The sequence below is a fragment of the Pan troglodytes genome, chromosome 5, assembly GCF_028858775.2.
Source record: "Pan troglodytes isolate AG18354 chromosome 5, NHGRI_mPanTro3-v2.0_pri, whole genome shotgun sequence".
NCBI lineage: Eukaryota > Metazoa > Chordata > Mammalia > Primates > Hominidae > Pan > Pan troglodytes.
Window position 1 is genome coordinate 180,387,078 of NC_072403.2, and position 13,743 is coordinate 180,400,820.

Consider the following 13,743-nt stretch of genomic DNA (forward strand, 5'->3'; position numbering starts at 1 on the left):
GTCTTGATCTTCTGACTTTGTGATCCACCCGCCCTGTCTTCCCAAAGTGCTGGGATTACAGGCGTGAGCCACCATGCCCGGCCTATGCCCTACTTTTTATACTAAAACCAGAGTTTAGTCTCTACTCACTTATAAGATGCCTTCCCCGCCCAAAGCTGGCACGTGCCCTGTGATGGGCAGGCATGATTATGGTGACCCTACCATGTGCCACACAAGGAATCAGGGAAGAAGAGGTTAAAAGAGGGGAAAAAAATGTTCCTTTTATTTGAGATCATGGCATAATTTGGGTGTTTGTGTATGCTGACAGCTTAACGTGGAGTTTAAACTCAAATTCAATTTCCAGCTCAGAGTCCTGCAACCGCCTCTTTAAAATGCTTTTGGGGAGGAATGGTCAAAGGATTGGGAAACACTTCCCCAGCCAGAGGGGAGTGAGGGCAGGGGAAGCCACGGGAGGATGACAACATGGAAACGAGGTGCATGCTGGGAAGCAGCATCCTGGGCAGAGCTTGAAAAGAGACACTAGGCCGGCCGGGGAGGCTGCTGGCATCTGAAACCAGAGCTCCGCATGGAAGTCTTTGCTGGGGCGGGGACTCACGGCCGTACTCCACAGGGCAGAACCCATCTGCGGGGACTCCTGTTAAACGGTGGCCTCAGAAGATAAAGCGACTTGGCAAGACGACACCGAAACCCAGACATGCACAGGACACTGCACGGAAAGGGCCCCTGTGTGCAGCAGGCTTCTCTTGACGCAGTCACTGCGCCTCACACCATGGTCATGACCTTCAGGGCCGTCGGCTGGAATCTGCGGATCTTCTTCTTCAGGGCCTTGGAGGCCTTAATACGGCACAGCTTGGGCACGGGGGACAGGAGTGGCCCCGAGCTGACCAGGACCTCCTGGGTCCAGGCCAGCTCCGCATGCCCGGCCGCCACATAGCCCAGGGCCAGGTCACAGTCCCTGCCCTGGGCGCCGCCCTCCTCGTCGCTGCTGCTGGACTCATGGTCTCCGAATCGGTTGGTGGTGTGGTCACTGGACTCTCCCTCGCTGGTCTCCGGGATGACTGACGGGAACCGCGGGTCACACTCGGCCGAGTGCTTGGAGGGCTCTGAGTCGCTCCTGGTGTAGGCGTCCTGGCGGACCAGTGAGGGCCGGCCCCGAGCCAGTGGGCCACCTGCTCTCCTGGCCACGGGCCTGGGGGGCCCCAGGTTAGACTCAGGACAGCCGGCCAGGCGGGCCCGGGCCGAGATCTCCACGGTGGACTGCCAGCGGCGATGCTTCCTCCTGGCCACTGAGGTGAGCAGTGACGCCTCAAAGGGGAACAGGGCTTGGGCTGAGGTCCGGTGGCTCTCCTTCGGGGCCACTGCCAAGGGGACGAGGACAGGCATGGGGTAGAGGGTGGACTCGGAACAGGAGCGCCCGGGTGCCTCCCAGGCCAGGGCTGGCCTCCGCTGGAGCCCGCCCCTCCCTGGGGGCCAGTGGGCGGGGTCCCACTCCAGGGATGGCTGGGGGGCTGCATGGGCTCCCTCAGGCCTGTCCAGTAGAAGCAGCGGCTGCCTTGCAAACCTCAGCACCTTGTCCATGGGACTTCTCTTGATTTTTTCAGCCTTGCTCTTGGGGGGACCCATTTTCAGGCTGGCAGCAAAGGATGGGTGGGCAAAGTGCCCAGAGGCCGGTGAGGGGCTCTTGTCCAGCATCCTGGATGGGGATATGATGTTGCCTCGTCCATAGTCCTGAGCTGAGGGTGTCTGCTGGGCCTTCGAGCTGGGAGAAGCCTGCACCATGGTCTCCCTGAGGACGCAGCTGTTTGAGGGCTTGGAGCCCTCCTCTGGAAGGCTGCCAGACTGCTGGGGACCCTCAAGGGGCATGTATCGCTGCTGCTGGGGCCCGCCCCTGCCGGCACCCCTGCTCTGAGCTGGCCCTCCCTCGTCCTCCCTCCCTGGGGCGAAGACCAGCAGTCGCCCTCCACCGTCTGTACTCCAGCCACCCTGCCTCTGTGGAGATGGGGACGCTGCATGCCTTAGAGGTCCCTGTTCTTCCCCGCTACCCTTCGCTGGGGTCTCCCGGCCCCACAGATGCAGCAACCTGTCGATATAAGCTCTGGCCCTGGCCGGGCCAGCCTCGAGGACCGGCCCAGTCTGGATGGTGTTCAGACCTGCGGGGCCCATGGGGCTCTCCCTAGGGAACGAGGGGCCACCTCTCTGTGGGGTTTCCTTAGTCAGGACAAACAGGGGGCTCTGTAGAGCCACGGCGTGCAGGGGGCTGGGGTACGGGTACACCTCCCTGCCGCCCTGGGACACCAGGTCCTGCCGATACTTGGGGTCCGGCACGTGCAGTGGGATGTCCACCCCCTGGCAGAGGAGACCGAGGAGCTCGGCGTCCGTGCTGGCTTTCTGGAGCCCCGTGTCCACCGGCAGGGCTCTGTCAAGATCACCTGGGAACGAGAAAAATGAACAAACACGTAACTACGGAGACGATTTAGTGCACTGTTGATTTCATTTCATGCGTGGCAGCTGGGATGGAAACGCTGCTCATTCACTGCTTCCAGGAACTCCTGGGTCCCATGGGAGACGGCGACTCACAGTCACTGCGGTCCGCGTGTAGACACTGGGCGCGGGGCAGACGGGAATGCGTTTAAGACACAGCGTGCGGGGCAGACGGGAATGCGTTTAAGACACAGCGTGCGGGGCAGACGGGAATGCGTTTAAGACACAGGGCGCGGGGCAGACGGGAATGCGTTTAAGACACAGGGCGCGGGGCAGACGGGAATGCGTTTAAGACACAGCGCGCGGGGCAGACGGGAATGCGTTTAAGACACAGCGTGCGGGGCAGACGGGAATGCGTTTAAGACACAGGGCGCGGGGCAGACGGGAATGCGTTTAAGACACAGGGCGCGGGGCAGACGGGAATGCGTTTAAGACACAGCGTGCGGGGCAGACGGGAATGCGTTTAAGACACAGGGCGCGGGGCAGACGGGAATGCGTTTAAGACACAGCGTGCGGGGCAGACGGGAATGCGTTTAAGACACAGGGCGCGGGGCAGACGGGAATGCGTTTAAGACACAGCGTGCGGGGCAGACGGGAATGCGTTTAAGACACAGGGCGCGGGGCAGACGGGAATGCGTTTAAGACACAGGGCGCGGGGCAGACGGGAATGCGTTTAAGACACAGCGTGCGGGGCAGACGGGAATGCGTTTAAGACACAGGGCGCGGGGCAGACGGGAATGCGTTTAAGACACGGCGCGCGGGGCAGACGGGAATGCGTTTAAGACACGGCGCGCGGGGCAGACGGGAATGCGTTTAAGACACGGCGTGCGGGGCAGACGGGAATGCGGTTAAGACAGGGTGCGGGGCAGACGGGAATGCATTTAGACACAAGGTGCAGGGCCTCATTTGCATTTAGACACAGGCGTGGGGCCCGTCTGCATCTAGACACCGCACAGGGCCATTTGCGTGTAGACACAGGGTGCGGGGCCGTTTGCGTGTAGACACAGGGTGCGGGGCCCTATTTGCGCCTGCAGCGCGGCCCCCTCAGCCTGTTCTGATCCTGCCCCTTGCGGGAGAGTGCATGGGCAGTGAGAATCGCCAGTTCAGCGCCCTCATTTCCCTGAGGGCTTGGAGGCTGAAGAGGCCCCGCAGCGGTGGGATGGAGCCCCAAGGGAGGCCAGGGGCATGAAGCTGGTCCCTGCAGATGCTCTGGAGGAAACCACGGGGCTTCTCAGTAAGAAAGACCAAATGGTTATTACTAAACCAGGCCTTGTATTAGAAATAAAACGAGGCCAAAAATGACATCTGTGCCTTTGGAGACAGTCTGAAGACAACTACAGCCCCTCCTGGGCCAGCGGGTGGGATCCAGGTGTGAGCCCGGTTCTCTCCCCACCAGCGCTTTCAACCCCACTCTCACTCCAAACACCAGTGGATCCAGGGTTTTTGAAGGATTTTTTTAAGCTTGCTGATGTCCATTTTAAATACAGGGAAAAGTGCTGTGTGTTATTGGAGCTGGTGGTGATGCGCACAGCCGCATTTGATTCCTGCCTCCATCCAAACCACCACGTGGCCCACGGAGGCCTTCCAGCGTCCCTTAGAGCCTGAGAGCATGCTCCGTGTAGGGTCCCCGGCTCTGCCCTCAGCAGCTGGGGACTGCACTCCGCCATCCCCTGTGCCTGAGATGAGACCCCCACCTTCCCTGGCAGTTTCTTACCTGTAGATACAGGCCTGGGCCAGAATGTGCCCCACGGCTGGCCTGCATCCTCCACGCTCCCCGGGGGCCTGGCGCCCTCCTCAGTAGCCTGGGGTCTCCACGCTGGCACAGTAGTCTCATCAACCGACCGGGGCCTCCAGTCCCCCATGCTGGGCCTGGCCTTGTGGGCCTGGGCCACAGGCAACAAACTGCCCAGCGAGGGAGAGATGCGGTCACTGCAGACGGAGGCACAGGACGTGGACAGGGAGCAGGATCCACCATCGCTCATCTCGTAAAAGCCTGGACGGAGCAGACAAGGCAGGTCAGTGACCCCCATCCAGAAGAGCCCAGGGCCCCCTCTCCTCCTGAGCTTGTCACGGCACAGGTGGGCCCAGGGGAACCCCTGAGCTGAGGCTACCGGAGGCTGTGTGCCATCGTCCACGCGGCCGGCCTGGGAGAGAGTGGCTCAGGTGAGAATGTTCAGGATTCTTCCCAGGAGCTGTCAGTGGGTCGGTCAGGGCCCACTCCACCTGCACTCTGCAGCCCTGGCCCTCCCTCTTCCTGGCAAGTGGTCCCTTTAGTCCTGGGTGGTCGATGCCTGCCTAAGAGGTGGCCTCTTCCTCTGGATTTCAGCCCTTTTAGGACAGGCCTCTGGCCCCTGTCTCTCTCTTTCTTCCCTGGTGCCTGCCAAGTTGAGGAGACCAGTCTGGGGAGGTGCTTCAGCCACAGGCCTCCTGAGTGCAATAACGTCACTTAGACCACAATGTGATTTTTGCAAATTAAAAAAATAAGAGCGAGGTAGCCAATTAATATATATGCCCTGAGAAAGGCTTCAGTGTTGCCTCGTAACTTTCAGATCAGCCTGACGAAGCGGCCATCTCCCTGCACGGACACTAGGATACCTGGAATGGAATTTCAGCCCAAGAGGGGCTGGCGGGATAGGCTTCACCTCTGCCTGTGCTGCGTGCCTGCCCCTGTGTCCGGGAGGTCAGGGCGCCCTGGTACCTGAGCTGGGCCTGCTGTCGCTGTCCAGGGCCTCCCCTGAGGCTGTGCCCACATCCAGCTGCAGCTTGCTAATCTGCAGGTCCAGCTGGTCCAGGTGGGTCTTCAGGCCGATGTCCTGTTGTCTCAGCCGGGACTGAGAAGGGAAAGAAGAGAAAGGGAACTATTGTACCTACGGAAAGCAGAACTTAAGGCTCAAAGGGGTGAAAACATGCATTGTGAATGCAATTTAAACTCCCAAAGTCCACGCGAAATACGTCTTCTAAATGCAGCAGCTGCCCCTGCTCACTCTGAAGCAATTTCCTTCTTCCACTGTCACAAAAAGAAAGCTCTACTGACACCCATCGCCCCCCACACACATACACACACACACACCCATCCACACACACCCATACATACACACAAACACAAACACACACACCCATACACACACACTCACACACACACATACACACACAAACACACACACCCATACACACACACAAACACAAACACACACACCCATACACACATACACACACACACATACACACACACTCACACACACAAACACACACACCCATACACACACTCACACAAACACACACACACCCATCCACACACACCCATACATACACACACACATACACACACTCACACACACAAACACACACACCCGTACACACACATACACACTCATACACACACACTCACACACACACACGTGTTTTCTCCAGATCAGACTGCTTTACTTATCCTCACTTTTCAAATTACATTTCTTTATAAGGATACAGAATTCCACAGCTTGAGTGAAATCAGGATCAAAAACAACACCTCCTTTTGGCAGACAGGAACTATCTGCACTGTCTGTTTTGCTGCGTTTTTCAGCCTGCATAAGGGTTTACTCTCCTGTACTAACGCTTTACGCATCTCATGCCCAGGTGCGGTGGCGTCCTTTCACTCGGCCGCCTCTGGGTCCCTGGTGCCTGGGGAGCACAAACCTTTTGACTTTTCAAGAAGGTAAGAAAGTCCCTTGGAAAGAAAGAAAAGCTCCCCCTTCACTATAAGTCCCTTCTCCTTCCCTGATAGAAGAAGTAACATTTTGAACTGTTACAGGCTTCGGCAGAGCTACCAGGGGAGAAGGTTCTCAGCAATACATGGAAAATGTCAGCTTTACCTGGAATAAATGCAGCTTGAAAATCGGCCTTCAGGATCTTTTGTTTTGTTTTTGAGACAGGGTCTTGCTCTGTTGCCCAGGCTGGAGTGCAGTGGTGCGATCACGGCTCACTGCAGCATCGACCTCCCCGGGCTCAGGTGATCCTCCCACCTCAGCCGCCCAAGTATCCGGGACTACAGGCATGCACCGTCACGCCCTGCTAATTTTTGTATTTTTTGTAGAGGCAGGGTCTTGCCATGTTGCCCAGGCTGGTCTCCAACTCCTGGACTTAAGTGATGTGCCTTCTTTGGCCTCCCAGTGTGCTGGGATTACAGGCATGTGCCTGGCCAAGGGACTGTGTATTTAGAAGTTTCCATCACAGCCCTGCCCTGAGAGGCTGCGCCTTCTCCTGGCCTCAGCTTCCCCCACTCTAAAGGGTTTATAATGAGCATGTGTGTGTGTGTACATGTGTGCGTGTGTGTGTGTCTTTCAATTCTAAAACATTTCTTGTTTTGATGAACAACTACGATTAAGGCAAATAATTAATGAATGTAATTATGTGGTTGTTTCTCTTAAGAAAATGATTAATTATATTTCAAAATTTACGTGGGAAATGAGGAGTTCCCCTGAGCCCCATAACCTAGGCCTCAGGGAATTACTTCAGTAATTTCCACAATATGAGAAATCATTACGAGAGAGGCAGATAGCAATGGTTTCCTGTTCTGATGAGAGAATGACTTCTCAGATTTTCCAAACGCAAGTGCCTACTATCAGCACGGGTGAGGGGACGGAGGCCAGGCTCGACCCAGCACACAGCTTCTGTGCCAGGAGCAGACCTCCTCCTCCAGCACCCAACTCAGGGGCCTCCCAACAACCTCCAAAGTTTGCATAGTGACAGAATCTGAAGCCATAATATTTTTTTTTAGACGGAGTCTCGCTCTGTCCTCCAGGCTGGAGTGCAGTGGCGCGAGTTCAGCTCACTGCAAGCTCCACCTCCCGGGTTCAAGCCATTCTCTTGCCTCAGCCTCCCGAGTAGCTGGTACAGGTGCCTGCCACCATGCCCGGCTAAGTTTTTGTATTTTTAGTAGAGACGGGGTTTCACCGTGTTAGCCGCGATGGTCTCGATCTCCTGACCTCGTGATCCGCCCGCCTCAGCCCCCCAAAGTGCTCGGATTACAGGCGTGAGCCACCGCGCCCGGCCTCTGAAGCCATAATATTATCTGTGAATGTGAACATGGCAAAAACCAATCCTGAATTTAATCAAAATGTTATGCTTCCAGAACCACCCAGCTTCACGTAAACATACTGGCTCCTTACCCTGCACATTTGTACACAGGTAAACCACTATCCAAGTGAACAGCACCACCCGCCAAGCCTGAGCAGCACACACAGGCGGGCTCTCCCACACCAGCTATGCAAAGAGGAAGCCTGGATCCAAACAAAGGGGCCGGGTGGATACTTACAGCACAGGATTTTTCTTTTTCCTGGTGTAAAACAAAACCCATGGTACTGACAGAAAATTAAGTTCCTTTGTGAGGCCACACCTCAACGTTTAAAAGGATCTAAGTGCCCCGTCCTCTTCCAAATCACACTCTCCTTCTTCTGAAGGAGGGAAGCCCCTGCACCCCAGCCAGCTTTGTCCTCCTCCCCCAGCCCCGTTCCCACCCCCGTGTCTGTGCCGGGTTAATTGCTTTGTGATTAATGTTTGGCCAGCCAGGCCTTCAGTTGCTGGTTTCTGATTAATGGTCGAGGGGCTGCAGGACACACAGAGCTCTCAGGCACTCACAGGTTATTTATTACGTCCTCAGGTCCCGTCTACGTCTGCAGGACTCCACCATTCAGGATTTACGCCGTGCTTGTAACCCTGACCACTGTCCCTAACCCCGACCGCTGTCCCGAACTTGGGGTTTGTTTGACTGTGGTTTTCATTAACTCTTTCTTAGGGTCAGACATTGTGCTCATAGTCACAAAATATATGTGGCCAGGAAGGAGGAGAGTCCACTGCAAGGCCAGCCCTAGAGCGTGATCTCCACGCATGTCCATGATTGGACCAACTCACTCCACAGCAGCAAGCAAGCCCTGGATGGCCGTGCTTCACTTCCCCCTGCAAGCGTTCAGGCTAACTCCAGGCGGCCCCCTGCAAGCGTTCAGGCTAACTCCAGGCGGCCCCCTGCAAGCGTTCAGGCTAACTCCAGGCGGCCCCCTGCAAGCGTTCAGGCTAACTCCAGGCGGCCCTCTGCAAGCGTTCAGGCTAACTCCAGGCGGCCTTGCTCACGGTGTGCTCTGGGGGCATCTATGCCAAACCCCTGGGCCTGGGGAAGGGGCATGAGGGCCTGGTATAAAGGCGCTCATACCAAGCCTCTCCAGGCAGTGGGATCAGCTGGGCACACCTGCAGACCCCAGGCTCCAGGCCCCACTCATTTCTTGAGACTCTACCAGGTAAGCCTGGGAACCTGCATTTTAACAAGCTTCCCAGGGACCACACAAGTTCCTTAAGACAACAAAAAGTTTGAGGATTTCTATTCCAGGGGGTGCCGTTAAAAAAAAAATAGGTTAATCCCTTTCTTTGCAATGCATTCTTTACGCACCGCAAGAGAATGACCTGATTTCCATGTGCTATGCCTTTTCCGTGGGCAAGTCAACAGTCCAGACATCGCAACACCTTTATGACACGTGTGGAGGATGAACATGAAAAATGCCTTACTGTTCAGGATATGGAGATGGGATCTGAAACACCTCCTTTCTATCCCTGAGAGCTAGGATGCACAAAGGAAACATTCTATGCCTGAATTCCAAGGCTGTCCCCTCCATTCAGGAGAGAGGTAAATGCTGTTACCTAAGTTTAAAGGAGGTCTGTCAATCAACAGCAAAGGGGTCCCTGGTCCACAGACTGGACTTGTGGAGAAAAAGGAGCACTGAAGTCTTGCAGGTTTCTGGGGCTGCCTGGCTCTAATGCGTGGCCCTGAACCTCACCCTGCCTCCCTTGGTTCCCGTGTGCTCACAAAGCAAGCACAGCCGGCCCAAGGAAAATGCCAGGCATCATGTTGATGCTGCAGAATCAGACGTGCAGCTTGCTCCTGCAGCATGGAATGTGGGAAGCTGCCAGGGAAAAGGAATTGTTGCAAGCTGCCACTTTCAGAACAAGTCACGACCAGCCATGTCAAGACGGGGAAATTCTTCAGGATAAGATTTCACTGCAGACTCCCGGAGCCCTTCTGTGTCTCTCCCCCTGTGGAGACGGCGCCCACTGGTGAAGGATGGGGTTTTCGGTCTACTCATGGGCCCTGAGTTCCAGGGAGTGGATGAAGTCCTTCTCTCTAGGGCTTGTTGGGGAACCTAACCCTTATGAATATGGGAATGGCCGGCACTTCTTGGGAACGACAAGTTTCCTCACAGACATACATGAGGACACAGTCAACCCTCTCTGGACTGGCCACACAGCAGCAAACCCACTTGGGTTGGAGGGCATGGGGATCTCATCAGCTTAGAAACCCAGAACAGGGAGATCCCAACTTCTGAAATCATTTTCCCTTTTGTCGCAGCAATACAAGTCACTCATCTATTTATTCAGCAAAATCCTACTAAGCACCCTCTACTGCACTCTTTCTTGTGGCACGGTAATTAAAACGCTGCAGCACATTGCGACAAGCCTTGAAGTGATGAGTGCTGCTATTTTCCTGACTGTTTAAATCCCTGGAAATGCTAACAATCGTTCTCACCTGAGAATTCCTGTAGGCTAAATCTGCTCAGGGCCTGATAAATGTTCTTCCTGCCTTCACACCTGAATGATGACCAATGGACAGGTGAGCACCAGGGTGGGCGGAGGGAACCCTGAGTTAGCCGGGAGCTGCTGGAGTGTGTAACCGTTCCAGCAAGCAAGGCTGTTCATTGTATTCAACACTATAGAACTGCTATCACTCCTAATGTTTTTCACTGTAAGAAAAATGTAAAAGTGTTAAGCCCTGGGCTGATGTCACACAAATTCAATTATTCTTCTCTTTTGATCACATAATCCGTCCCGAGAACAAAGTTCCAAAACAAAGTCTGCGTGTTCCTTCTGGTCCCCACATTAAAAAATAATAATAAAATAAACAAAAAATCTGTTTGATCTTCTCTTCCAAAAGGCTACTTGTAATTAGAGGCTGAGTGCTTGTAAGTTTGATTTGTATATTTCTTAAGCCAAGTTAATCATCACCTGCACTCTCACCCCCTTGACAGAGCAGTTGAAGCCAGCATCTCGGCAGCACCTCCCTTCCCATCACATGTGTGTAACACGTCTGTGGCTGTCGTGTGCTGAGCTGAGGTCACGCAGAAGCTGCAATTGTGTCTGATGCAAACACACAACAGCATCTCAGCAGCACCTCCCTTCCCGTCACATGTGTGTAACACATCTGTGGCTGTCGTGTGCTGAGCCGAGGTCACACAGAGGCTGCGATTGTGTCTGGTGCAAACACACAAACGACCTAAACAGACGGCCAGGATTTGGTCACTGGGTGAGTAAACAAAGTCTGTACACCAGCTACTTTCCTCTCAGGAGGCATCAGGGGCAGAGTTGGGGGCCCAGGTTAATCCCACACAGTCTGCCACCTCCGTCTTCCACAAGGTCAGGAGATAACGGGGAACCTGGGAGGCGTCCCAGACACTGGACTTCCTGATTCTTTAATCCAGAAGGGTTTGCTATGTTAACAACCTGGCTGAGCGAGCGAGGCAGACGGTCATGCCGCAGCTTCACCTGGGCAACATTTAAAGGCAGCAACTTTTAACAGGACAGACTTAAATTTCTAATGTAAAAGAAATTTCACTTAGTGTAACAGAGGTAACACAAGTAAACAGATATCTTTCTCCAGCCTTTTTAGTTTGTCTTTAAGAAAATACAGCAACTACGAAAACGCTTGTGAGTTGTTTCCAGTAAGTTTAACAAAATCATACAATAACATAATAAGCAGAGGGGTAATGACTGGAGTTCCTTTCATTGTGTGAAAGGAGGGGTTCAGAGCGCCTCTTCAGTGCTGAAGAGGGCCAGTGGCAGGGAAATCAGAGTCTCTCTCCTCTGGATCAGAGGATACGCCTCTCCTTACAGGTCAGGTCACATTTTAAAGTTGAAGAGGCCTTTGTCAGTTACATGCTTTCCCCCAATACTTTATTACAGTGACACGACCTTAAGAAACGTCAGCACATTCCTGAGGACAAGTCGGGGTGCGCTTTACCACGCGGACACTGTTGCCCCTAACCCAAGACAGCAGGGGGTACCTGGTCCCCCGGGAAGTGATGCCCGGATCCCGAGCCGACCTCCGCCAGGGGAACGCCGGTCAGTACCTGCAGGTCAGAACAATGCTGTAACCCTGTAACGAACAGGGTGTCTCTCCCAAATCTGCCAGCTTCTGGATGCTGGCGTGGGTAGGCGCACATCCACGCAGGGCGGAGCGCGGGCTGCAGCCCCGGGCAGTTTTCAGGGTCCTCACCTGTGCGCTTCACTTCTAGGCACCTGCGCGCGGGGCCGCCATGTCCCCCTCCTTGGAGACCGAACTGCATTCCATTCAAATCCCAAAGGACGTCCCCTCCATCCATCAGACACCCCCGTCCCACTAACACACAGTCGCTGCCGAAGGAGCAGCGCCTGTGGCCCGCACACCTCGCAGCCCCGAGTCCCGGCGCCCGGTCCTTACCAGCTGCTCCTGCAGCGCGGCCAGCGCCGCCTCCAGCTGCTGCTCGGGGCCGTGGAGGCCGTGGGGGCCGCACGGCGCGGCGGGCGCGGGCGGGGTCTGCAGGGCCAGGGCGCCCCGTACCCGCTCCTGCTGCGTGGCGCGCAGCCCCTGCAGCTCCTGCAACCCCGCGAACGCCGCGCGCAACCTCGCGCCCAACCTACGGCGGTCCCAGCCCGCGGGCCCCGGGGGTCCGCCCGGCGTCCACATCTCCCGGGCAGGGTCCCGGCCTCCCGAACCCCACGAGCGGCGCCGGAGGCCCAGCGCGCGCGGATCCCGAGCTGTGTCGCGGGTCCTCCTGCGCCTCCTCTCTCCGCCCCCGGCTCCGCAGGTCGCCAAGGTGGGCTGGAATCTGTGGCCAGGCGCGGAGGGCGGGGTCTGCACGCGCCCCGAGGTCACCGCGGCTTCCCCTGGACCCGCCCCGCCGACCCCCCAGGGCCCCTCGCCGGCTGCGGGCAGGGCGGGCGCACCCAGACCCCGGGGCCAGCTGAGCGCCTCCGTGACTTCAGCGGGGAGGGCCAGCCGGGAGGAGGAGCCCGGGGGAGAGGGGCAAAGAGGCGCAAGTGGAACAAAGGCGGAGAAAGGGCTTGTTAAGGTTTTAAAATGTTTATAAAGATAAATTATTGGGACATTATCACATTGCAAGGACCGTGTTACCATTGCAGACGCAGTAGAGATTTCAAAACCGTATTACCCACGTTTCCCAATGGGTATCTGCAGTTTGGAAACCGCACCTTGCTTTTTTTTTTTTTTTTTTTTTTTGAGACAGTGTCTCGCTCTGTCGCCCAGGCTGGAGTGCAGTGGCGCGATCTCCTCTCACTGCAACCTCTGCCTCCCGGGTTCAAGCGATTCTCCTGCCTCAGCCTCCCGAGTAGCTGGGACTACAGGCGCACACCACCATACTTGGCTAATTTTTGTATTTTTAGTACAGATGGGGTTTCACCATGTTGGCCAGGCTGCTCAGCTTGCTTTTTAAATTTTTAAAATAATTGCTTAAGATGCAGTTCACGTACCATAAAACTCACCTAATTTAAGGTGTACAGTTCCAGTTTTTAGTATATTAACGAAGTTGTGTTCACCACCCCCAAAAGAAACCCTGTTCTCATCGGTAGCTACCCCCATTCCCTCTCCTGCACCCCCACACATAGAACCACCACCCCGCAGGTTCTGGAAGTTCATGGAAATGGGGTCACACGCCAGGAGGTCTCTGTGGGGGCTCCTTTCGGTGAGCGTTTTCAAGGTGCGTCTGTGCTGCAGATTGCGTCAGAACTGTATTCCTTTGTGTGGCTAAATAATACTCCACTGCATGGCTGTGCCAAATTTTGTTTATCCATTCATCTGCTGATGACATGTGAGTTGTTCCATTTTTTAGCGATTACGAATAACGCTGCAAGGACATTCCTGTATGAGTTTTTCTGTGGCAATATGTTTTCATTATACCTAAGAGAGGAATGGCTGGATCGTAGGTGACTACTGTGCTTAACCTTGTGAGGAGCTGCCAGACTGCTTTCCAAGTGGAATCCCAGCAGCCAGCAGGGTATGAGGGTTCCATTTCCTCATTGTGCACACCAACCGCTGTCTTTAGTCCAGCAGATGTGAAGTGGTATCTCCCTGTGGTTTTGATTTGTGTTTCCCTGATGGCTAAGGGCGTTGAGCATCTTTTCATATGCTTGTTGTATACTTCCTTTGGAGAACTGTCTATTCAGATCCTTGGCCCATTTTAAAATTTA

General features: G+C 55.2%; 1 protein-coding gene and 1 long non-coding RNA gene across 3 annotated transcripts; one reads left to right on the plus strand and one right to left on the minus strand.

Annotated features, from left to right (window-relative positions):
• Positions 1–234: 234 nt before the first annotated feature.
• On the minus strand, positions 235–12,556 carry DACT2 (dishevelled binding antagonist of beta catenin 2). Of its 2 annotated transcripts, none has more exons than XM_016956665.4 (4): positions 11,978–12,556; positions 5,180–5,312; positions 4,196–4,474; positions 235–2,429 (listed from the first exon to the last, which is right to left on the minus strand). In XM_016956665.4, the coding sequence occupies exons 1-4, from the start codon at positions 12,221–12,223 to the stop codon at positions 763–765; spliced, it is 2,325 nt and encodes a 774-aa protein (XP_016812154.2). In that variant the 5' UTR covers positions 12,224–12,556; the 3' UTR covers positions 235–762. The 2 variants fall into 2 exon arrangements, with proteins under 2 accessions (XP_016812154.2, XP_063669759.1); XM_063813689.1 differs by lacking the exon at positions 11,978–12,556 and adding an exon at positions 7,775–10,459.
• LOC107975406 (uncharacterized) lies at positions 4,412–6,498 on the plus strand. Its single transcript, XR_001718930.3, has 4 exons — positions 4,412–4,496; positions 5,031–5,273; positions 6,097–6,175; positions 6,272–6,498. It is a non-coding gene; the product is annotated as an uncharacterized LOC107975406 (long non-coding RNA).
• Positions 12,557–13,743: the final 1,187 nt, after the last annotated feature.

Coding starts and splice junctions, on each gene's coding strand:
- DACT2 (XM_016956665.4), bottom strand. CDS start 12,223: ATGTGGACGCCGGGCGGACCCCCGGGGCCCGCGGGCTGGGACCGCCGT. Junction 5,313..11,977: donor CCGCGCTGCAGGAGCAGCTG/GTAAGGACCGGG, acceptor TTCCCTTCTCAG/TCCCGGCTGAGACAACAGGA. Junction 2,430..4,195: donor GCCCAGGCCTGTATCTACAG/GTAAGAAACTGC, acceptor TCTCGTTCCCAG/GTGATCTTGACAGAGCCCTG.